This window comes from Ipomoea triloba, chromosome 15, assembly GCF_003576645.1.
Source record: "Ipomoea triloba cultivar NCNSP0323 chromosome 15, ASM357664v1".
Classification (NCBI taxonomy): Eukaryota; Viridiplantae; Streptophyta; class Magnoliopsida; order Solanales; family Convolvulaceae; genus Ipomoea; species Ipomoea triloba.
This window is the reverse complement of record NC_044930.1, coordinates 19664665-19688776: the sequence shown is the minus strand read 5'-3', so window position 1 is coordinate 19688776 and position 24112 is coordinate 19664665. Positions and strand designations below refer to the sequence as shown.

The 24112-nt window shown below is 41.6% G+C and overlaps 2 protein-coding genes across 2 annotated transcripts in view; one reads left to right on the top strand and one right to left on the bottom strand.

The window, feature by feature from the left end:
• Positions 1 to 639, top strand: part of LOC116005830 (protein FAR1-RELATED SEQUENCE 5-like) — a 10111-nt gene extending 9472 nt beyond the window's left edge. The window contains exons 3-5 of the mRNA XM_031246068.1: positions 3 to 101; positions 156 to 321; positions 364 to 639. Coding sequence (XP_031101928.1) covers positions 3 to 101; positions 156 to 321; positions 364 to 639 — 541 coding nt within the window. The remainder of the gene's footprint in view (positions 1 to 2; positions 102 to 155; positions 322 to 363) is intronic.
• A 4776-nt stretch (positions 640 to 5415) lies between these two features.
• LOC116005829 (protein RKD1-like) lies at positions 5416 to 23661 on the bottom strand. The gene is made up of 2 exons (XM_031246067.1): positions 23179 to 23661; positions 5416 to 5808 (listed from the first exon to the last, which is right to left on the bottom strand). Exons 1-2 carry the CDS (start codon positions 23659 to 23661, stop codon positions 5416 to 5418), a joined length of 876 nt encoding a protein of 291 aa, XP_031101927.1.
• Positions 23662 to 24112: the final 451 nt, after the last annotated feature.

The following is a 24112-nucleotide window of genomic DNA, read 5'->3' as shown; positions in this document are numbered from 1 at the left end:
AGTGATCTCAAAGCGTACGAGTTCGAGATGAAATCAAAACTTGAGGAGGAACGTGAAGAAAGAACCACAGCCTTAGTAGCCAAACAACCATCAAACTCAAGGTTAGCAGGAAATAATGATTTTTTATCTGACGAACAATTTGCTTTGCTTGTTAGGAAATTCAAAAAATTCATGCGGAAGAACAACTTCAACAATTCATCTCAAAGAAATCAAGGAAGTTCATCCAGAAGACCTAGAAGAGAATTTTCTGATGATAACACAAACCTGAGCTACAACTGTAGAAAACCAGGACATTTCATGGCAGAATGTCCATACCCCAAGGTAAGTAAAAATCAGAATAAAAATACTTCTAACTCTCCACAGGAAATATCTAAATCAAAGGATAGAAGATTCAAGAAGGATAAAAGGAAAGCTTTAATAAGTGACCCTCTTGAGACAAGTGGGTCTGAGGAATCTTCAAGTGATGAAAGTGATAGCTCAACGGAGGATACTGCACTGCTGTGTCTTTTAAGCATAACCAGTGAATCAGATTTCCAGGAAAAATGCTTAATGGCGCATGAAGTAGAAGAAGACGAGGTAACATCTAAATCCTTTGATTATGCAAACTCATCTTTTTCTAGAGAATCTATATTTCAATGAATGAAAGATTGTCAAACTGTTATGGACACTCATTCTCAACTCAAAGAGCGCAATAATTCTCTAATTCTTGAAAAAGATAAAATAAATGAGAAATTGCAAGATGCTTTACTTGAGATGAGAAACTTGAAAGCTGAAAATATTCGCCTTCAAGAAGAGTGTAAAGCTAGAGAAATTAGAGAACATAATCTTAGGGAGACAATAGCATCATTTACACATTCATCCAAAATAATGGATAAAATGGTAAATATGCAAAAACCCTCAGGGGATAAAGCCGGACTGGGCTATGACCCTACATGTTCTAAAATTTCTGAAAACTTGACTAATTCTACCACTTCTTTAATTAATAAAGCTCAAGTAGTAAAATTTGTCAAAAGTCAAGATAGCACTATGAGACAAGGAATTGGCTATCAAACTAATGCTAGAATAAACACTGCAAGGCCGAAGCTTCAAAGCAATAATTTTTCGCCAATGCAGAAATTTAGAAAGCATGAGTTTGGTTCTCGTAAGAGATTTACCAATGAGTCAAGTGCGCAAAGACCTCATAGGAAACAATTTCCAATGATGAGGTTTGGTAGGGATTATCCTACTGAAGAGGACTGGCATGATGAAATCAAACCATGGACAAAAACCAAGTTCAACACATTTCATTTTATTAAACAAACGAATGTTGGACAAGTGCCAGCCCACAAAAAGAATGTCCAAATTCCTTACAATTATAATATTGTCAATGGTTACAAATCACCTAATCTTGGATTAATGAGATCAAGGTGGATTTGGATGCCTAAAATCACTAATAAGGAAGGACCCAAACAAATCTGGGTACCTAAAAATACTTAATTTTGTTGCAGGATATTTGGTACTTTGATAGCGGATGTTCTCGACATATGACCGGTAATAAAGCTAGTCTAGTAGAGTTCAGAAATATCGAAGGACCAAAAGTCATATTTGGTGGAAATGATCATGGAATAACAAAGGGAACCGGAATTGTTATCAAGAATGGCTTAAGAATTGAAAATGTATCCTATGTGGAAGGACTAAAGTTCAATCTCCTTAGCACAAGCCAATTCTGCGACAAAGGATACCTTGTAGAGTTTTTCAAAGACAAATGCCGAGTCAAAGAAGAATCCACAAAGAAAATTGTGCTCACTGGAAAGAGAAAGAAAAATATGTATGTTGTTGATTGGAGCACAACGAAGGACTCTGTATGTTTAATGGCGAACAACTCAAGCACTACGAGTTGGGAATTATGTTTAATGGCGAACAACTCAAGCACTACGAGTTGGGAATGGCACAGGAAATTAAATCACTTAAACTTCAAGTCTATTAACAAGCACAGGAAATTAAATCACTTAAACTTCAAGTCTATTAACAAGCTTGCAAAATGTAAGTTAGTTGAATTCAAGTCTATTAACAAGCTTGCAAAATGTAAGTTAGTTGAATGTTTACCCAACATTGTATACAAGAAGGATCAAATATGTGATGTGTGTCAGAAAGGAAAGCAAATCAAGTCTTCTTTCAAATCTAAGACACAAGAATCTACATCAAGACCTCTTAGTCTACTACATATGGATCTCTTTGGTCCAGTAGACCCGGTAAGTATAAGTGGTAAGAAATATACTCTTGTTGTTGTTGATGATTTTTCCAGGTACACTTGGACGATATTCATCAATAAGAAGAACGAAGTGGAACAAAAATTGCCAGAGCTCTTAAAACAACTTCAAAACGAAAAGGACGCAAAAATCTCCAAAATCCGTACAGACATAGGTACAGAATTCGTGAATGGCGTGATCCAGGCCTACTGTAGTTCACAGGGGATTTTGCATCAACTATCTGCCGCAAGGACGCCACAACAAAATGGTGTAGCTGAAAGAAGAAATAGAACACTTAAAGAAGCCGCACGAGTCATGATTTCAGCAGCCGAACTACCAAAACGTTTTTGGGCGGAGGCTATCAACACTGCTTGTTATACTCAGAACAGAAGCATGATTCACAAAACACACAACAAGACACCATATGAATTATGGAAAGGGAGAAAGCCTAATCTTAGCTATTTTCATTCTTTTGGTTGCAAATGTTTTGTTCTTAATAACGGTAAATCGTATCTAAAAACATTTGATGAGCGTGCAGATGAAGCAATATTTTTGGGATATTCGTCTACTAGCAGAGCATTCAGAATATTGAACAAAAAGACAGTGGTAGTAGAAGAATCAATTCATTTTGTATTTGATGAATCACCAAAAACCCAAGAACCAAATACTTCAAATATGGGTAAGAACGTCCATAATGATTTAAGTGTTACTAATGATTCTTTTGAGAACGTCCATAATGATTTAAGTGTTACTAATGATTCTTTTGAAGATGATGTTTTACATTTAAGTGTTACTAATGATTCTTTTGAAGATGATGTTTTACAGGTAAGTGTTACTAATGATTCTTTTGAAGATGATGTTTTACAGGGAAGTGTTACTAATGATTCTTTTGAAGATGATGTTTTACAGGGATTAAATGATCTAGAATTAAATTCCCCTGAAATTGGAGGGCAGTACATAAATCACGCAGCAGGTGATGAAGTTGAGGCTGACTTAAGGGATGAGGTTGAGGCTGACCTTAGAAATGAGATTGGAACCAACTTTACAAACCAAAACCCATCATCCTCAACCCCACTTGCAAATGACTTTACACTATCATCCTCTCCCCAAAACAACTTTCAGCCAGATTTGAGATGGCTCAAAGATCACCCTCAAGATCTTATTATTGGAAACTTGCACGATGGCGTGAAAACAAGATCCTCTACAAGAGACGCTCTATTTGCGTGCTTTCTATCTCAAATGGAACCGAAAGAAATTGATGAAGCTCTAAATGATCCAAGCTGGATTGAGGCTATGCAAGAAGAATTGAATCAATTTAAAAGAAATGATGTTTGGGAGCTTGTCCCAAGACCAAAAAATCACAATGTTATTGGAACTAAATGGGTCTTTAGGAACAAAGCAAACGAAGACGGCATCATTGTTAGGAATAAAGCAAGGCTAGTCGCGAAGGGATACTTTCAAGAAGAAGGAATAGATTTTGATGAGACTTTTGCCCCAGTTGCAAGACTTGAAGCGATTCGAATTTTCCTAGCCTACGCTGCATACAAGAATTTCACGGTTTATCAAATGGACGTGAAAAGTGCATTCCTTAATGGCTTACATGAAGAGGAAGTATATGTTGAACAACCACCGGGATTTGAGGTACAAGGTGAAGTTGTCAAGGTCTATAAACTAAAGAAGGCATTATATGGGTTAAAACAAGCACCTAGAGCTTGGTATGATACCCTATCAATGTTCTTAATTAGTTGTGGTTTTACCAAAGGCCTTGTTGACAAAACCTTATTTAGAATTCAAGAAAATAATCATATTTTATTAGTACAAATTTATGTTGATGATATTATTTTTGGGAGTACTAATGCAAATTTATGTGAGAAATTTTCTAAGCTTATGCAAAACAGATTCGAAATGAGCATGATGGGAGAGCTAAATTACTTTCTTGGACTGCAAGTCAAACAATCGATGGAAGGTATATTCATTAATCAAGCCAAATACACAAGAGATCTTATCAAGAAATTTGGCTTAGAAGGAAAAAGTTCAGTCAAAATTCCAATGAGCACATCTCTCAAACTGGACAAGGATGAAGAAGGCAAAGATGTTGATCAAACGAAGTATCGAGGAATGATTGGATCTTTGCTATACCTCACTGCAAGTAGACCCGATATATCTTATTCAGTAGGTGTATGTGCGAGATTCCAATCTCAGCCCAAAGAGTCTCATTTTCTTGCGACCAAGAAAATTATTCGTTACCTCAAAAGCACTATCAACGTTGGATTATGGTATCCAAAAGAAGGTAACTTTGAACTAACAGGATTTTCAGATGCAGATTTTGCAGGTTGCAAAATTGATAGAAAAAGTACCTCAGGGACGTGCCAGTTCTTAGGGGGAAGGTTAGTTTCTTGGTTTAGTAAGAAACAAAACTCCATTGCTACAAGCACAGCTGAAGCAGAATATATCGCAGCAGGGAGTTGTTGTGCACAAATTTTATGGATGAAACAACAGTTAAAGGATTATGGAATTAATTGCGATGATGTTAGTATTTTTTGTGACAATACTAGTGCAATCGCGATTACCCAAAATCCTGTACTTCATTCACGAACCAAGCACATTGACGTAAGACACCATTTCATCCGGGATCACATCGAAAAGAAAGATCTAAAGATCGAGTGCATACCCACAGAAAATCAAATTGCGGACATCCTTACAAAACCTTTATGCGAATCAAGATTCATCACTCTAAGGCATGAAATGGGCATGATTGAATTGAGCTAAGTATCTAAATTTTAATCTCTAATTATAGCTCAAGTATATGATTTTATTCGTATGTGACGTTGCATATATTTATATGTTATATAAGTGTGTTTTGTGATTAATTCTTGTCGCATTTCATGATTGGATATATATATATATATATATATATATTTTTTGTGCATGCTCCGTAATCCTTACGTTTGTTTGTTTAAAGTTTGATTTCTTGTACCAAATCATTTTCTTTTCCAACTGTCTTGAGTAGTGTTTGCTCAATATATTCTAGCTTATGAAATATGCTACTGCTAAGTACATAGGTTATGAAGTTTGCCAAAAATCTTTTACAATTTTTTATTTATCACTGTGTGTTCACTACATGCACAATTGCCAAACTTGCTTAGTGCTAATTTTTTTGTTAACTATATTTTGTGTAAACTTGTATTTAGTTGTCACTAATATTTTTGGGAAGAGGAACATCCTCATCTAGCCAAGCAAGTACTTCTTGTATTTCTTCTGGTGCCAATTCAGGAATATCAGGAAATATAGGAGTTTGTGATGAACTCCCAGGAGTAGTGGAAGGAAAAGCTTCCGGTGCTAATTCAGGAAAATCAGGAATTATAGGAGCTTGTGATGAACTTCCAAGAGTAGTAGAAGGAAAAACTGCTGGATCTATATACCTTCTCTTTCTGGAACTATTCCTGTCACATTTGTCTCTAAGCCTCACTGTTGCTTCAGTCAAGTCTAAATTTGGATTTTGAAGTATCGCATCCCTCTCATCCTCTAGCCCCTTAATTGTCCTTTGCAGTTCAGCTTGATCCTTGATTTCACCAAATTCCTATATCACACATTGTTAAACCCCCTTCGAAAATGTTAAGTTGAAAGAGATATAGTGTTAGGAACATAATGTATTAGGTTTTGATGATACCAAAATGTATTTTAGAATCCCCTAAGTCTCGAAAGATAGGAATCAATGTAAGTTCGACAAGTAAACTAAGAGCGAAAATACAACCGGGTAACTTGAGCTCAACTCGGAAAATATTTAAGCTTAAGGTAAACTTGTGTGAACATCTTAGAAAGTCTCGTGTTGTAATCCTATAGATAGATCAGAAGAAGGCACGGGACAACACTGGAGGAATAAGGGTCTGCGAGACATCAACTAAGTCTCGAGACATAAGCATAGTTCGAGAGGTAGGACCTCTCGATACAACATCCAAGTTCGAGACATAAGCAGAGTTCGAGAGATAGATCTCTCGATACATGGGGATCAAGACATCAAACAATCGAGACATCAACTTTGGTCTCGATAAACTGACATTTCTCCAAAAGGCTGAATGACGGTCAGGAAGCATGAATAAAGTTTGGAGAAGAAGAATATCATGGAGATAAAATATTAAGGAGGTGCCAGAAGTGGATGCCACATCAGAATTCCACAACAAACGGATAGAAGGTGCACTAATCCAAAGTCGGTCTTATTCCCTAGAACGAGGATCAATGGGAATTTAAAAAGAGTAACTTTTACCAAAAGTAGCAAGTGGAGCATGGACTCAAGAAAGTGGATTATGGAATATCCACTACCAAACAAAAGGTTCAAGTTACAAGACCACTACTCCATGAAAAATGCTGAAAAGATGCAAGTCCCATACACAGCATGGGAGACAAATTTCAAACGGAATAATTTTCCCTCCAACGGAATTATTCCTTAACTCATATAAAAAGGACGTGAAGACACGAAGGGAAAGAGGGGGAAGTCTTGGTCAGAAGAAGTGAGTTCATTCTGAAAATCTTAAGAGGTGTCTATTTCAAACGTTCAAGTGCCTGAGCTCAATCCGGAATATCATCCTGATATTCAAAATAGCGAGAGAACACATCTTAGTGTTTGAGAGAGTTACAAAGCTTAAACTGCTATACATCTAGAAGGTGACCGAAGCTGCTCTACATCGACGTTGATACAACGATAGCTTCTGGTCAGATTGGAGCTTGTTACACTCAACTGTGACAACCAAAGGTCTTTGCTTTGGATTAAGCAAGAAGAGGCGGAGTAACCTGGCAGCTGTCTAGTGAAGATCCTGAGGCTTGAGGCGGGCTTGGTGATCAAAGCTCAAGTGCTCGAGAGGTGGAGTAACTGGAAGCGGGGAGAAAACCTGAGGAGAGGCGGAGTAACCTGGGAGCTGTCTTGTGAAGATCCTGAGGCTTGAGGCGGGCTTGGTGATCAAAGCTCAAGTGCTCGATAGGTGGAGTAACAAGAAGCGGGGCGAAAAACCTGAGGCTTGAGGCGGGCTTCGTGATCAAAGCTCAAGCGCTCGATATTGTACTAAAAAGGGAAGTTTTAGTGCAATCCTTCCAGGGAGTTTCTGGAAGAAGAGTGGATGTAGGCGGGTTGGCTGAACCACTTAAAAATCTCTCTCGCATTTATTTTCTGTCTTTATCTCTCGATCTAACTCTCGAACTGCATTGCATATAACCGCACCTCTCGAACTAACTCAAACTCGTGCTAACTAAAAGGGGATAACCTTTCCGTTGCGCATAAAACTTTGTCTTCATCTTGTGAGGTATCGGACCTAAACATCCTAAGTCCAATACACACGAGAAGTTGAAAAAGATTTGCAAAATCTTACACAAGTCTATTCACCCCCCCCCCTCTAGACTTGTACCCCATCCCCTTGGGACCAACAATTGGTATCAGAGCAAGTTCTCTGATCGATATAAACCTTTGTTTATATTGCCTAGAGATCCCTCTTTGAAAAACTCTTTAAAAATCTTTCAAAGCACGAGATATTTTTTAAAATGGATAGCATGTTGTCGAGACATCTTCTTTTTGATCATAGTAGGTTCGATGACTGGAAAACACGCATGCTTGCGTATCTATCAGCCCTCCATGATGAGATGGCCGAGGTTATAACTTCTGGACCAGTCAAAATCTTAATGGTCAATACTGCTGCAGCTCAAACCCAAGACACACAAAAGTACATCCCAAAACCTAGGGAAGAATGGACAAGTGATGATATGAAGAGAAACAACCTGGACAATATTGCCAAGGACATTCTCTTCAGAGCTATAGATGAAACCATCTTCCCAAAAGTGAGAAAGTGCAAAACGGCAAAAGAGGTATGGGATACTTTGATGTTAATTGGTGAAGGTGACGAACAGGAAAAGGAGAACAAGCTCACCGTGGCCATGAAGAAGTTCGAGGACTTCAAGATGAAGCCAGGGGAGAGCATCGACAGCATGGAATCTTGGTTCATGAAGCTATCAATCGAGATCAATGATCTCGAGAAGGAGATTCCACAAAAGGAGCTAAACCTGAAGGTCTTACGAGGCCTTACCAAGGAGTGGGAAATGAAGGTGATCACAATGCGTGATCACAGGGATTTGAAGAACACCACAACCGACCAACTTTTCAGAGATCTCAAAGCCTTCGAATTTGAGATGCTTCCGAGAGATGAAGACGTGGTGGACAGACGGAATGTGGCACTGGTTGCTGATCAACCTTCCACCTCTTCAAGGTCAGATCCTAATCCCACTAATATGTTATCTGACGAACAGTTTGCTCTCTTCATGAGGAAATTCAGGAAATTCATGAGGAAGTCAACGGAGAGCAACACAAGTTCACCTTCCTCCTCAAGAAGGAACAATGAGAAATATTCATCCAGAAAGATAGAGGAGGAAAATCAGGGTCTCTGCTACAACTGCAGGAGACCAGGGCACTTCAAGGCTGAATGTCCTTACCCTATGGTAAGTAAGTATCAAGGCCAAGAAGGCAGGGATTCCAGGAGAAAGGAGGAATCCAAAGAGAAGCCAGCACAAAGTGGCTTCAAGGGAGATTCAAGGAAACATCTGCGCAGAAAGGCGCTTGTTGCTGAGGAACTCGAGAGAGCAATCGAGGAGTCCGAGACATCGAGCTCCAGTGAAGGCAGCAGCAGCTCAGAAGATGAGAGGGGACTCATCTGCTTATACACCGAAGAAGAAGAGGATCAATGTCTAATGGCCATTGACAATGAGGTAACCTCTACTTCCACATCTCGCTGCTCTACCTCTACCTCTCGTTGTTCTTCGTTCGGAAGCGATGAAGATCCCTTTGAGATGCTTGAAACACTTAAAAGGGATCTCGGTATCGCTAACAGCACTCATGCCAAAATCCGGGAAGAAAACAGCAAGCTAACTGCTGAAAGAGATATGCTTAAGAATGTCTCGAAAGAGAATTCGGAGCTAACTCTCAAAGTAAGTGAGTTAGAAGCCAAAGTAATCCTACTGGCTGAAGAGTGCAAAGCTTGAGAGACCAGAGAGCTTAATCTTAGGAAGGTCATAGCATCATACACTAATTCCTCCAAAGCTATGGAGAAAATGGTAAATGATCACAGACCTACTAGTGATAGAACCGGTCTAGGGTTCCGTCAAGACTGTCTCTCGAGAGATAAACAGACCAATGGTTTGGGAACTTCAAATCATGGAGGATCTCAACCCAAACCAAACAAAGGTCATAAAAGACCAACAGAAAAGACCAGAGTAGCTATTCATAAACCGTCCCTATACACCAGCAATGGAAAGTATAGGAAAGCTACGAAGAATGACCGGGTAAACAATATCGAGAGATCACCTTGCTATCTCTCGCAAGGCCATTCCAAGTACAAAAGGAGCTACATTCCATATAATGCGCTTCAAGGCAAATATGGAAGGTCTGAGATCCACAAAGTTAGGAACTCACGGATGGAGAAAGGCAGACTCTATCCATCTAGTGAGAATTGGTCATCGAATCATGATTTCTGGAAAAAACCTCACTTCCAGCAATTTCACATGACCAAACAGCGTATGAAAGGCATGGTGCATAAGCCGATCGAAAAGTCTATACCTAAGTTGATTTATGCACCAAAGAGGCCCAAAACCTTTGCTAGCATTCCTTATGATTATCAAACGTATAATGGCTACATTGCACCTAGGCCTGGAGTAATGGGTCCAAGGTATAAATGGATGCCTAAACTTACTAACCAACCAGGACCCAAAGTTTGGGTACCTAAATCTGATTGATCTGCTTGCAGGACACCAGGGACATATGGTTCATTGACAGTGGATGTTCGAGACATATGACGGGAAACTTAACACTGCTAGAGAACATCCATCCTATCGAAGGTCCCCTGGTGACATTTGGAGACAACGAGAAGAAAGGACGTACAAAGGCTGTTGGTGAAATTCATAAGAATGAATTGGTGATCAAGGGGGTATCCTACGTTGAGGGACTCAAATTCAACCTCCTTAGCACAAGCCAGTTCTGTGACAAGGGCTACAGAGTAATCTTCACCAAAGGCAAGTGCCAAATCATACAAGAGGAATCTCTCGAAGTCGTCCTGGAAGCAGCAAGGAAAGGAAACATGTACATAGTGGATTGGAGATCTGCCAAACCATCCCTATGTATGCTGGCTAGGAGCAAGGAAGACTTATGTTGGGATTGGCACAGTAAGCTTAGCCATCTAAACTTCAAAACTATCAACAAGCTTACTAAGAGGAATCTTGTGGAAGGACTGCCCAAAGTGATGTTTCGAAAGGATAAGATATGTGAGGCATGTCAACGCTGCAAACAGATCAAATCCTCTTTCAAAACCAAAGCCGAGACATCATCTACTAGACCACTAAGTCTTCTCCATATGGACTTATTTGGCCCAGTAGACCCACCCAGCATGAGAGGAAGAAAGTACACTCTTGTGGTAGTAGATGACTACACAAGATTCACCTGGACCGTGTTCTTAACCAAGAAAAGCGAGACAAAAGTTGCCCTACCAAATCTTTTGAAGCAAGTTCAAGTTGAAAAGGATGTCTCGATACTAAAGATTCGGTCAGATCAAGGTGGAGAGTTCGTTAATCAAGTTATCGAGAGCTACTGCAACGAGAACGGTATTCAACATCAGTTGTCAGCTGCTCAAACGCCTCAACAGAACGGGGTTGCTGAAAGAAGGAACAGAACTCTCAAGGAAGCTGCAAGGACCATGCTCTCGCAAGCTAACATATCTCAAGGATTTTGGGCAGAAGCAATCAACACAGCGTGCTATACCCAAAATCGGTCCTTGATCGTGAAAGGAGTTGGAAAGACTCCATATGAGTTGTGGAATGGAAGAAAACCGAATGTAAGCTACTTCCACACATTCGGGTGCAAATGCTATGTCCACAACAATGGGAAGACTCAGCTAAGAACTTTTGATGAAAAGGCAGATGATGGAGTATTTCTGGGATACTCATCGACAAGTAAAGCATTCAGAATCTTCAACAAGCGGAGATTGGTGGTTGAAGAATCCATTCATGTCTCTTTTGATGATAGAACATCAACAGATCAATCACCAAAGTCAATGGAAGCAGCTGAGGAAGCTCAGTCAGAGTCAATCGAGAGATTAAACTCACCTCTCGATGGGAAGAAACCGATAGTTCGAGACGTAGCGGAACTTCAGTCAGAATCAGATGATGAAGAGCATAACGTAGCGGAACTTCAGTCAGAATCAGATGATGAAGAGCATACCAAGGAGGAACTTCAGTCAGAATCAGATGATGAAGAGCATACCAAGGAAAAAGCTCCTAACTCAGTTGATCCGATCCAGATCATCAAGGAAAAAGCTCCTAACTCAGTTGATCCGATCCAGATCATAGAGGAAAAAGCTCCTAACTCAGTTGATCCGATCCAGATCATAGACGCTCAACCCACATCTCAACCTTCAACGGAAGTGTCAACTGAGGAGCCACAACCCGACCTAAGATGGCTGAGAAGTCACCCTGCTGATCAAGTGATTGGAGATGTACGTGACAGAGTTCGGACCAGATCAGCATACCGAGAAAGCATGTTTGCTTGCTTTCTATCTCAAATTGAGCCTAAGGTGATCGATGAGGCTCTATGTGATCCAGATTGGGTACAAGCCATGCAAGAGGAACTTCATCAGTTTGAACGAAACGATGTTTGGGAACTAGTTCCGAGACCTCATCATCAGAATGTCATTGGTACAAAGTTGGTTTTCAGAAACAAGATGAATGAGGATGGAGTTATTGTTAGGAACAAGGCCAGACTTGTTGCCAAAGGCTATTGTCAGGAGGAAGGAATAGATTTTGATGAAACCTTCGCTCCAGTGGCACGTCTCGAAGCCATACGCATCTTTCTCGCATATGCCGCCTTCAAAGATTTTAAAGTATATCAAATGGATATCAAGAGCGCTTTTCTGAACGGACTTCTCGAAGAAGAGGTGTACGTTGAACAACCTCCGGGTTTCTTGAAGGACGTGGGAGCTGACAAAGTATACAATCCGGGTTTCTTGAAGGACGTGGGAGCTGACAAAGTATACAAGCCGGGTTTCTTGAAGGACGTGGGAGCTGACAAAGTATACAAGCTGAAGAAGGCACTTTACGGCTTAAAACAAGCTCCGAGAGCTTGGTATGATACCCTATCCTCTTTTCTACTTCAGTGTGGGTTCACCAAAGGCCTAGTGGACAAAACACTGTTTAGAATTAAGGATGAGGATCACATCTTATTGGTGCAAATCTATGTGGACGATATCATTTTTGGAAGCACCAATCCAGACTTGTGCGAAAAGTTCTCCAGGTTGATGAAAGGGAAGTTCGAGATGAGCATAATGGGAGAGCTCAACTACTTCCTTGGATTACAAGTGAGACAGCTTAAGGAAGGTATCTTCATCAATCAGGAGAAATACACCAAGGATCTGCTCAGAATCTTCATCAATCAGGAGAAATACACCAAGGATCTGCTCAGAAAATTCATCAATCAGGAGAAATACACCAAGGATCTGCTCAGAAAAAACAATATAGAAGGGAAATCCTCAGTCAAAGTACCCATGGGAACCTCTCTACGTATCGATGTCGACAGTGAAGGTCGAGAGGTCGATCAAACTACATATCGAGGTATCATCGGATCTCTTCTTTATTTGACTGCTAGTAGACCAGATATATCCTTTGCAGTAGGTGTATGTGCTAGATTTCAGGCAAGCCCTAAGGAAAGTCACTTAAATACATCTAAAAAGATCCTTAGATATCTCAAAGGTACGCAAAGTGTTGGACTTTGGTATTCGAGAGGTGGATCTTTCGAACTTATGGGTTATTCATATGCGGACTTTGCCGGTTGTAAAATAGATCGAAAGAGCACATCAGGGACATGTCAGTTTCTAGGTGGAAGACTTGTCTCATGGTTTAGCAAGAAACAGCATTCGATAGCTACAAGCACCGCTGAGGCAGAATATGTAGCAGCTGGAAGTTGCTGTGCTCAGGTTTTATGGATGAAGCAACAACTACTGGATTATGGTGTTGAATGTAAAGAGGTTAAGATCATGTGTGACAACACAAGTGCTATAGCTATCACTCAGAATCCAGTGTTACATTCAAGAACAAAACACATTGATATCAAGTATCACTTCATCCGAGACCATGTTGAGAAAAAGGATATAACTTTGGAATACGTTGCAACTGAGGAGCAACTAGCAGATATTTTCACAAAAGCATTGTGTGAAAATAGATTTTCTCAACTAAGGTTAGAATTGGGAATGATAGAATTGGGATGAGTGATCAAATCTTATCTTCTTGTATGAACTGTTTCGCATGTGAGGGGCGGTTTCATCAACTTTATGGCAGCTTTGGAGTTACACAGCATTGAATGGTCATTCATATGGCATCCCGTGACTCAACAGTGGTAACATCTTTGGGCTATAAATAGAAGGGTTTTCTCATTAGTTTATGTCATCGACTTCTTCATGGAGAAGAAGAAAGGAAAAGACGATGTACCGTTCTGGTATAGAGGAAGAAAATCAGCAACGAAGTCCAAAGACTTTCAAGGAGAAAACTATCCAGAATCAACGAAGGGTGAACAGATTGCGGAGTTTCCTGATAATCCAAGCAAGCATCCTATTCCCAACCAAGGTGAATGGATCCCCAAATGCGAGGAGATCCACAACGATGGGATACTGGAGTCAGGAGAAGAGTCTTGCACAAGTGGGACTCCTACCGCTGCACATTCTGGAAAAGGACCTCCCTCAACCAAATGGAGAACCAAGGGAAAGGGAGATGAAGCCTGTGAGGAAGGCAGCAGCGGAGAGAAGAACAAGAAGGGGAGTAACCACCTCTAGTTCTGTTATTAGGAGAAATAGGACTTTAGATGGCTAGTTCCTGTTCTAACGATAGATTCCTATTAGGCTATCCAAGGCCAAACAAAAGTTTCTATGGAATCTATTAGGATATTGATTCATATGTAATATTTTCGAAAATCACTAACTGAACTTAAGGAAATGTTCCAAGTGATATCTTTTGATGAATCAATCTTGTCTCCGTATCGCAATCTGTGTTCGAAAGGTTGTTCGAGAGGTACATGTTCAGTTTGCCTACTTGTGTTATGTCTCGAAGAAGGGTAGTTCGAGAGATCACTTCAAAAGATATCAAACTGACTATCTACGTATCTCTAAATGGAGGAATAAGGAGGGTTAGGGATCGATCACTCAGGGGGAAGATCCTTAACCACAGGAATGCTTAGATGGAGGAATAAGGAGGTTTAGGGATCAATCACTCAGGGGGAAGATCCTTAAACTAGCAAAATCAAGAGTTTACCTTCGAGAGGTAAAACCAATGAGCTCAACGGATATATGTGGAATGGCTAACTTTGGGCATTAATGTTAGCCACGTGGTTTTCGGTTACTGACGGTTTTCCGCTCTTAAAGGCATTATCTTGATAAGTGGGAGCATGCTTATATAAATATCATCTCTTTATATCCCACTATCCAAAACCGTATTATATCTTACCAAAATACCCTTACCATATCTTACATACATAACCGTTATAAAGGGTATTTCTGACCTTTAAAATTCTTTTAAATTAACCGGGATCCCTTTTCGGGTCAAGCTCTTAACCCTACCCATATATCCAACCCGAATTCACATGATATAAAAGCCAAATTCTTCTTCCTTACCCGGATTCAAGCTCAAACCGAATACCCAAAACCCCCAAATCCTAAACACTGTACACATTCCCTCCAAAACCTCAAATCTGTCAACTATGGCGTCCGAATCCTCCACATCAACCTCAACTTCCGACGCATATCAGAGGGAGTTGCAACACATTCGTACTCAGATCAAACAAGTCAAGGCGGGGAGTATCCTTGACAAAAACGGCTTCATCACCCACTCGTCAAATCAAAAGATGGCGGAGAAAGTCCTGAAAAAGTTTGAGAATGCAGGACTAATGAAATACATGACGCACGACTACCGAACCATTCACGACCTCGACTTCACAGAATGGTTCGCGAATGCTAAGGTCACGAAGGGCAAGATTGAAAGCCGCTTCAATGAAATTGATATTACAACCTCTGTAGGTGACCTCAGAGCGGCATTCGACTTCGCNATCAATCAGGAGAAATACACCAAGGATCTGCTCAGAAAAAACAATATAGAAGGGAAATCCTCAGTCAAAGTACCCATGGGAACCTCTCTACGTATCGATGTCGACAGTGAAGGTCGAGAGGTCGATCAAACTACATATCGAGGTATCATCGGATCTCTTCTTTATTTGACTGCTAGTAGACCAGATATATCCTTTGCAGTAGGTGTATGTGCTAGATTTCAGGCAAGCCCTAAGGAAAGTCACTTAAATACATCTAAAAAGATCCTTAGATATCTCAAAGGTACGCAAAGTGTTGGACTTTGGTATTCGAGAGGTGGATCTTTCGAACTTATGGGTTATTCATATGCGGACTTTGCCGGTTGTAAAATAGATCGAAAGAGCACATCAGGGACATGTCAGTTTCTAGGTGGAAGACTTGTCTCATGGTTTAGCAAGAAACAGCATTCGATAGCTACAAGCACCGCTGAGGCAGAATATGTAGCAGCTGGAAGTTGCTGTGCTCAGGTTTTATGGATGAAGCAACAACTACTGGATTATGGTGTTGAATGTAAAGAGGTTAAGATCATGTGTGACAACACAAGTGCTATAGCTATCACTCAGAATCCAGTGTTACATTCAAGAACAAAACACATTGATATCAAGTATCACTTCATCCGAGACCATGTTGAGAAAAAGGATATAACTTTGGAATACGTTGCAACTGAGGAGCAACTAGCAGATATTTTCACAAAAGCATTGTGTGAAAATAGATTTTCTCAACTAAGGTTAGAATTGGGAATGATAGAATTGGGATGAGTGATCAAATCTTATCTTCTTGTATGAACTGTTTCGCATGTGAGGGGCGGTTTCATCAACTTTATGGCAGCTTTGGAGTTACACAGCATTGAATGGTCATTCATATGGCATCCCGTGACTCAACAGTGGTAACATCTTTGGGCTATAAATAGAAGGGTTTTCTCATTAGTTTATGTCATCGACTTCTTCATGGAGAAGAAGAAAGGAAAAGACGATGTACCGTTCTGGTATAGAGGAAGAAAATCAGCAACGAAGTCCAAAGACTTTCAAGGAGAAAACTATCCAGAATCAACGAAGGGTGAACAGATTGCGGAGTTTCCTGATAATCCAAGCAAGCATCCTATTCCCAACCAAGGTGAATGGATCCCCAAATGCGAGGAGATCCACAACGATGGGATACTGGAGTCAGGAGAAGAGTCTTGCACAAGTGGGACTCCTACCGCTGCACATTCTGGAAAAGGACCTCCCTCAACCAAATGGAGAACCAAGGGAAAGGGAGATGAAGCCTGTGAGGAAGGCAGCAGCGGAGAGAAGAACAAGAAGGGGAGTAACCACCTCTAGTTCTGTTATTAGGAGAAATAGGACTTTAGATGGCTAGTTCCTGTTCTAACGATAGATTCCTATTAGGCTATCCAAGGCCAAACAAAAGTTTCTATGGAATCTATTAGGATATTGATTCATATGTAATATTTTCGAAAATCACTAACTGAACTTAAGGAAATGTTCCAAGTGATATCTTTTGATGAATCAATCTTGTCTCCGTATCGCAATCTGTGTTCGAAAGGTTGTTCGAGAGGTACATGTTCAGTTTGCCTACTTGTGTTATGTCTCGAAGAAGGGTAGTTCGAGAGATCACTTCAAAAGATATCAAACTGACTATCTACGTATCTCTAAATGGAGGAATAAGGAGGGTTAGGGATCGATCACTCAGGGGGAAGATCCTTAACCACAGGAATGCTTAGATGGAGGAATAAGGAGGTTTAGGGATCAATCACTCAGGGGGAAGATCCTTAAACTAGCAAAATCAAGAGTTTACCTTCGAGAGGTAAAACCAATGAGCTCAACGGATATATGTGGAATGGCTAACTTTGGGCATTAATGTTAGCCACGTGGTTTTCGGTTACTGACGGTTTTCCGCTCTTAAAGGCATTATCTTGATAAGTGGGAGCATGCTTATATAAATATCATCTCTTTATATCCCACTATCCAAAACCGTATTATATCTTACCAAAATACCCTTACCATATCTTACATACATAACCGTTATAAAGGGTATTTCTGACCTTTTAATTCTTTTAAATTAACCGGGATCCCTTTTCGGGTCAAGCTCTTAACCCTACCCATATATCCAACCCGAATTCACATGATATAAAAGCCAAATTCTTCTTCCTTACCCGGATTCAAGCTCAAACCGAATACCCAAAACCCCCAAATCCTAAACACTGTACACATTCCCTCCAAAACCTCAAATCTGTCAACTATGGCGTCCGAATCCTCCACATCAACCTCAACTTCCGACGCATATCAGAGGGAGTTGCAACACATTCGTACTCAGATCAAACAAGTCAAGGCGGGGAGTATCCTTGACAAAAACGGCTTCATCACCCACTCGTCAAATCAAAAGATGGCGGAGAAAGTCCTGAAAAAGTTTGAGAATGCAGGACTAATGAAATACATGACGCACGACTACCGAACCATTCACGACCTCGACTTCACAGAATGGTTCGCGAATGCTAAGGTCACGAAGGGCAAGATTGAAAGCCGCTTCAATGAAATTGATATTACAACCTCTGTAGGTGACCTCAGAGCGGCATTCGACTTCGCGACGTCGGAGGAAGCAGTCCAGCACCTCTCGGATTACGACTTGGACAAGCAAGCTTTTTGGGATAAAATCCGACTGGAGACTGCACCACCCAGAGCATCCTCTGCCCTCCGCAAGTTCCACCTAAAGGAGAGGTTTGCTCTTGCTGCCGATCTTATAATGAAATTCCTGCTCGGCAAGGTGTCTGGAACTGACGAAATCAATCTGGACATTCTCAAAATCCTCCACGCCATCTGGAACAACAACAAAATGGACTGGGCACATATCATCTTCAATTTTCTTCAACAGCAGGTGCAAGGATCAGTCTCCAACACCAACCTGACGATCAGTAAAAAGGTTGGTTTCGGTTTTGTTGTTCAATATCTTCTAAGTTTGAAGGGCTTAGAACTGAGGGAATGGCGAGAGATTCATCGGAATACCTATATGGGTAGGACGAAATCTCAAGCTTCAAAGGCTAAAGGTGTTAAGGGTGCACCTTCTCCCTCGAAGCCTAAGGGAAGGGGCAAAAGGAAAGCCCCAGCCAAGGAGAATGAATCTGATGATGAGTCTCTGGATACCCTGGTCAAGAGGGTTGCCTTGCCAAAAAGGGCTAAGAAAGCCAAAACCATCGCCATCACTCAGATTCGAGAGGTAACACCCTCAGCTATCCAAGTACCATTCGAAGACAGGGTACAGGCCCAGGGGGAACCTCATGCTACACTGGCCGCTGAGGTTGAGAGAGTGCCCCCTATCCGATCCATCTCAGACGAAATGTTTGTTGCTCTGAATGATGATGGTGCTGGCTGTGCTGATGAGTCTGTTGTCGAGCCTCGAGAGGAGGTTCGAGAGATTGAAGGTACTGGGATCAGTGATCCAGTACAGGCAGAAGTTGAGGAACCACGAGAGGTGGTTCGAGAGGTAACAGTGGAAGCTGCATTGGCAACAGAAATCCTATCTGCTGGATCTCATGACTTTAATGATGATGCTACTACTCAGTTAGATCGCCGTGGTGAAGATGCCTCTGACTTCTCCAGGGTTCTTCGATGGATAAACTGGAGAACAAGCCCTTTTGATCAACTGATTGCACAAGCAGCAGATATGGAGGCTGAGGAGATGTTCGCGTTGAACTGGTTAAACCTCACAGAACTCCCAGCCAGTGAACTTCTTGACCTTGCCCATGAGATGCACGTAACCAGGAGAAATCTTGGTCGATCTGACAAGGGAAAGGGCATCGCTGTTGATGCGCAAGAAGCTGAAGCCGAGCCTGTAGTGGATCCTGAATCAGAAGCCAAATTTCAAGAAGATATCAGGCTTGCCACTGCATTATCCTTGGGACATCAAGTAGAGGATACGAGAGGTCCAGGAGAGACCTCTGGGATTGCTCGAGATGATTCTGAGAACCCAATACCAACAGCCGCAATCCCCTTGTCCCAATTAAATTTTTCTGCTCTGGACGAACAGGTAGCAACTTCGAGAGGTGAATCCGAGACCTCTGAAGCACTTGAGGTGGCACCCAGCTCAGTCATACTGCTGCCAGCACCTGAGTCCACACCCTCGAATGACACCGATGAAGCACAGACAATTCGAGAGGGTGAAATACCGTTGCTCCAACTCCCAGGTTTTCCCGTCGATACGGAAAAAGAAAGGTGGAGTGCACCAGCTGCTCCTGAAACAATAGTGGTTCCTGACTCACCTGAGCAAGCTGAGGTACAATCTGATGAGCAACGAGAGCAAAATGTCCCAAGTCCTGCTGGTTCGAGAGGTATTGAGGAGGACGATGCGACCTTCGAAGGTGGAAACAGGGAAGCACCCGTCAACACTTCGTCTCCAACCTCACCAGCAGATGACCAAGTTCCCAGCACTAGTTCGAGAGATCAAACTGAGGGGGAACTTCTGTTGGATGGAAACCGGGAAGCGTCCAATACCGAAGAACCCTCCCTGGCTGATCCAATCTCAACAGTCGCTGAAGCTGAGGCTCCAGGTTCGAGAGGTGAAGAGCAAGAAGTGATCCATCCCTCAGGTGAAAACCGGGAAGCGCCTGACATGGAGCTACCTTCGCGCTCTGAACCCAGTGTCCCTGCGACTCCTCAGACACTCAATCGAGAGGTAGACTCGCAACTACAAGTCATGGGTGGAAATCTGGAAGCACCCAAGTCCCCTCCGACAAAAGGTACTTCTCACTTCTCTTCTTCTACTTCTGACTATGATCAACAGGCCGAAGAAGTCTTCATTGGCGAAGTGCGTCAATTCATGGCTGATCAATCTTAGAAGATGGCTCAGCTCGAGAGGATACTCGCTGTTGTCCGCAATGCTGCAATGCCTGCTGCTGGCACAAGTGAATCCCAAGGCCGTCATGCAGAACTTCTCGAACAGGCAGTATGGGCTGAGGATGCAGCACGGAAAGCTGTAGATGAAGCTGCTGTAGCTCGAGCAGAGGCTGCAAGTGCGAGAGCTGAATTAGTTGAGATACGAGCAGAGCTTCGAGCCTTCCAATACTCTAGTGAGCTTCGACAGGACGTAATCAAAGCACTACTCGATGATCTGTCGAACCAAGTACCTGCCCAACTTCAAGCACTCTTCGAAGGCATGTCCACCCTTCTTTCCCGCACAGATGATGCCACCAAGGGGGAAAGGACTCAGGAAAGGACATCAATAACTAGCAAGAAGAGAAGGGCAGCAAGTGAACCAGCTGGACCTCCTCCAAAAGTCCCAAAGACAACAAGCAAGGCAGTAGAGGAAGCCAAGAGGAAGGAGGATGTAAGGGTTCAGCGCACAAAAGAATTAGAGAAGCGAAGAGAAGAAGACAGAGAAAGAAAAAGGAAAAGGCAAGAACAACAAACAGAGAAAGAAAGAAAAGATGAACAAAAGATGATCGCCTTCAAGTTCGAAAATAGAGAAGACACCGAGCAAAGTCTCGTCCATCAGATCTTCAATCTGGTGAAGTATGTTGGAATGTCTCTTCACAGCAACATGTCTCCAGAAGAATGTATCTACTGGTGGAAGAATGAAGTAATTGAAGGTGAGTTTGTTGGGGAGGCTTTCAGAAACTACCTATTCTTCCATGTCACAGATGACTATCTGAGTTTGGTAGACACAAAAAACCCCATCAAGACACGAGAAGCAATCAACAAGAAGATTCTAGCAAACAAGAAGTAAGCTCTCGTAGTCCATAACTCTTTCTTGATCATCTCTGATTGTTCTTGATCTCTTTTGTCTTCTTCTGTTTTATCTTTTCTGCTAAAAGTCTTGTAAAACATTCCAGTTATGTTAATATATATATATCTTTTGCTGGGGTGTTGCGTGAGTTCTTACTTCATACTTTAGTAGATTAGCTCGCTTGTCAAACTTACCGTATGCGCTGAAAATAAAATCAATGATCTTTTCTTACTAATCAGGCATACAAGTAAGTATAAGTGTTGGCATCATCAAAAAGGGGGAAATTGTTAGGAACATAATGTATTAGGTTTTGATGATACCAAAATGTATTTTAGAATCCCCTAAGTCTCGAAAGATAGGAATCAATGTAAGTTCGACAAGTAAACTAAGAGCGAAAATACAACCGGGTAACTTGAGCTCAACTCGGAAAATATTTAAGCTTAAGGTAAACTTGTGTGAACATCTTAGAAAGTCTCGTGTTGTAATCATATAGATAGATCAGAAGAAGGCACGGGACAACACTGGAGGAATAAGGGTCTGCGAGACATCAACTAAGTCTCGAGACATAAGCATAGTTCGAGAGGTAGGACCTCTCGATACAACAGCCAAGTTCGAGACATAAGCAGAGTTCGAGAGATAGATCTCTCGATACATGGGGATCAAGACATCAAACAATCAAGACATCAACTTTGGTCTCGATAAACTGACATTTCTCCAAAAGGCTGAATGACGGTCAGGAAGCATGAATAAAGTTTGGAGAAGAAGAATATCATGGAGATAAAATATTAAGGAGGTGCCAGAAGTGGATGCCACATCAGAATTCCACAACAAACGGATAGAAGGTGCACTAATCCAAAGTCGGTCTTATTCCCTAGAACGAGGATCAATGGGAATTTAAAAAGAGTAACTTTTACCAAAAGTAGCAAGTGGAGCATGGACTCAAGAAAGTGGATTATGGAATATCCACTACCAAACAAAAGGTTCAAGTTACAAGACCACTACTCCATGAAAAATGCTGAAAAGATGCAAGTCCCATACACAGCATGGGAGACAAATTTCAAACGGAATAATTTTCCCTCCAACGGAATTATTCCTTAACTCTCATATAAAAAGGACGTGAAGACACGAAGGGAAAGAGGGGGAAGTCTTGGTCAGAAGAAGTGAGTTCATTCTGAAAATCTTAAGAGGTGTCTATTTCAAACGTTCAAGTGCCTGAGCTCAATCCGGAATATCATCCTGATATTCAAAATAGCGAGAGAACACATCTTAGTGTTTGAGAGAGTTACAAAGCTTAAACTGCTATACATCTAGAAGGTGACCGAAGCTGCCCTACATCGACGTTGATACAACGATAGCTTCTGGTCAGATTGGAGCTTGTTACACTCAACTGTGACAACCAAAGGTCTTTGCTTTGGATTAAGCAAGAAGAGGCGGAGTAACCTGGCAGCTGTCTAGTGAAGATCCTGAGGCTTGAGGCGGGCTTGGTGATCAAAGCTCAAGTGCTCGAGAGGTGGAGTAACTGGAAGCGGGGAGAAAAACCTGAGGAGAGGCGGAGTAACCTGGGAGCTGTCTTGTGAAGATCCTGAGGCTTGAGGCGGGCTTGGTGATCAAAGCTCAAGTGCTCGATAGGTGGAGTAACAAGAAGCGGGGCGAAAAACCTGAGGCTTGAGGCGGGCTTCGTGATCAAAGCTCAAGCGCTCGATATTGTACTAAAAAGGGAAGTTTTAGTGCAATCCTTCCAGGGAGTTTCTGGAAGAAGAGTGGATGTAGGCGGGTTGGCCGAACCACTTAAAAATCTCTCTCGCATTTATTTTCTGTCTTTATCTCTCGATCTAACTCTCGAACTGCACTGCATATAACCGCACCTCTCGAACTAACTCAAACTCGTGCTAACTAAAAGGGGATAACATTTCCGCTGCGCATAAACCTTTGTCTTCATCTTGTGAGGTATCGGACCTAAACATCCTAAGTCCAATACACACGAGAAGTTGAAAAAGATTTGCAAAATCTTACACAAGTCTATTCACCCCCCCCCCTCTAGACTTGTACCCCATCCCCTTGGGACCAACATATAGGAATATCGAAATTACCTGAACTTTTGCCAATAATTTGTCAAGACTCACAAGTTTTCGATAAGGCCAGTAGGAAATCCCCACTTCCCTACACTTTTTCTTAAAAACTTCGCGCCCAACCTGCAATTCCTCTGCAGCTTGTTCAGAAGGCAGATAAAAATATTCAGAAAATTTTTCAAAAGTTAGTGTGGTAGTATCACAAAATGTTCTTCTAGTTCTCTTTCTCCCGCGAAATACGCTTGCGTTCATAGTTGCTACATCTAGCGCTGCAGTGGTATTATCTTCCTCCACTACTACAGCAGTACCTTGATCAACAGCCACAACATCTGTACCCGTAGCACCTAGTGAAGCAATTATCTCATTCGACTCTGGTGGAGGATTCTCAAAATTTTCGACAACAGTAAGATCTATACTTTGTGCACTATCTCTTAACGGTGATACGATAATGTCATCCCAAAAGGAAGAGTTATCCGAAGATGAGGGATATGTCGTATCTGCCATTTCTTTTATGTAAGCTATAAAATCAAGCAGATTGATGGAAAGACGAATGGTGATTTTATAGCAAAGAAGATCGTGTGAAAATTGTTCAAACCAATTGAGTGTTTCAAGGAAGGTCGTACTGTCGAAAGATATCAATTATCGCCTCTTACTGTTCTCGACGATTGCGGTTTTCAATCGTTTTTATCACAAGGGAATAGTGATCTATCAGGGCTATGACTTGCTGTGAAATGGTTAGGTTGATTCTATTACTAGGGTCTCGTACCCTATTTTGTGGAGTACTCAATTTTTGCTGCACTTGTGACAGAATCAAGCAAATGCACCATGGCGCAAAAGATTCAAGAGCAAGAATTTCATTCCTATACAGTGGTTCTTTGATGATGACAAAAAGGGGGAAAAGAATGACAGTCATTTGGTGCAAACGAAGTCTCAAAAAGGATCGCAAAGAGGTAAA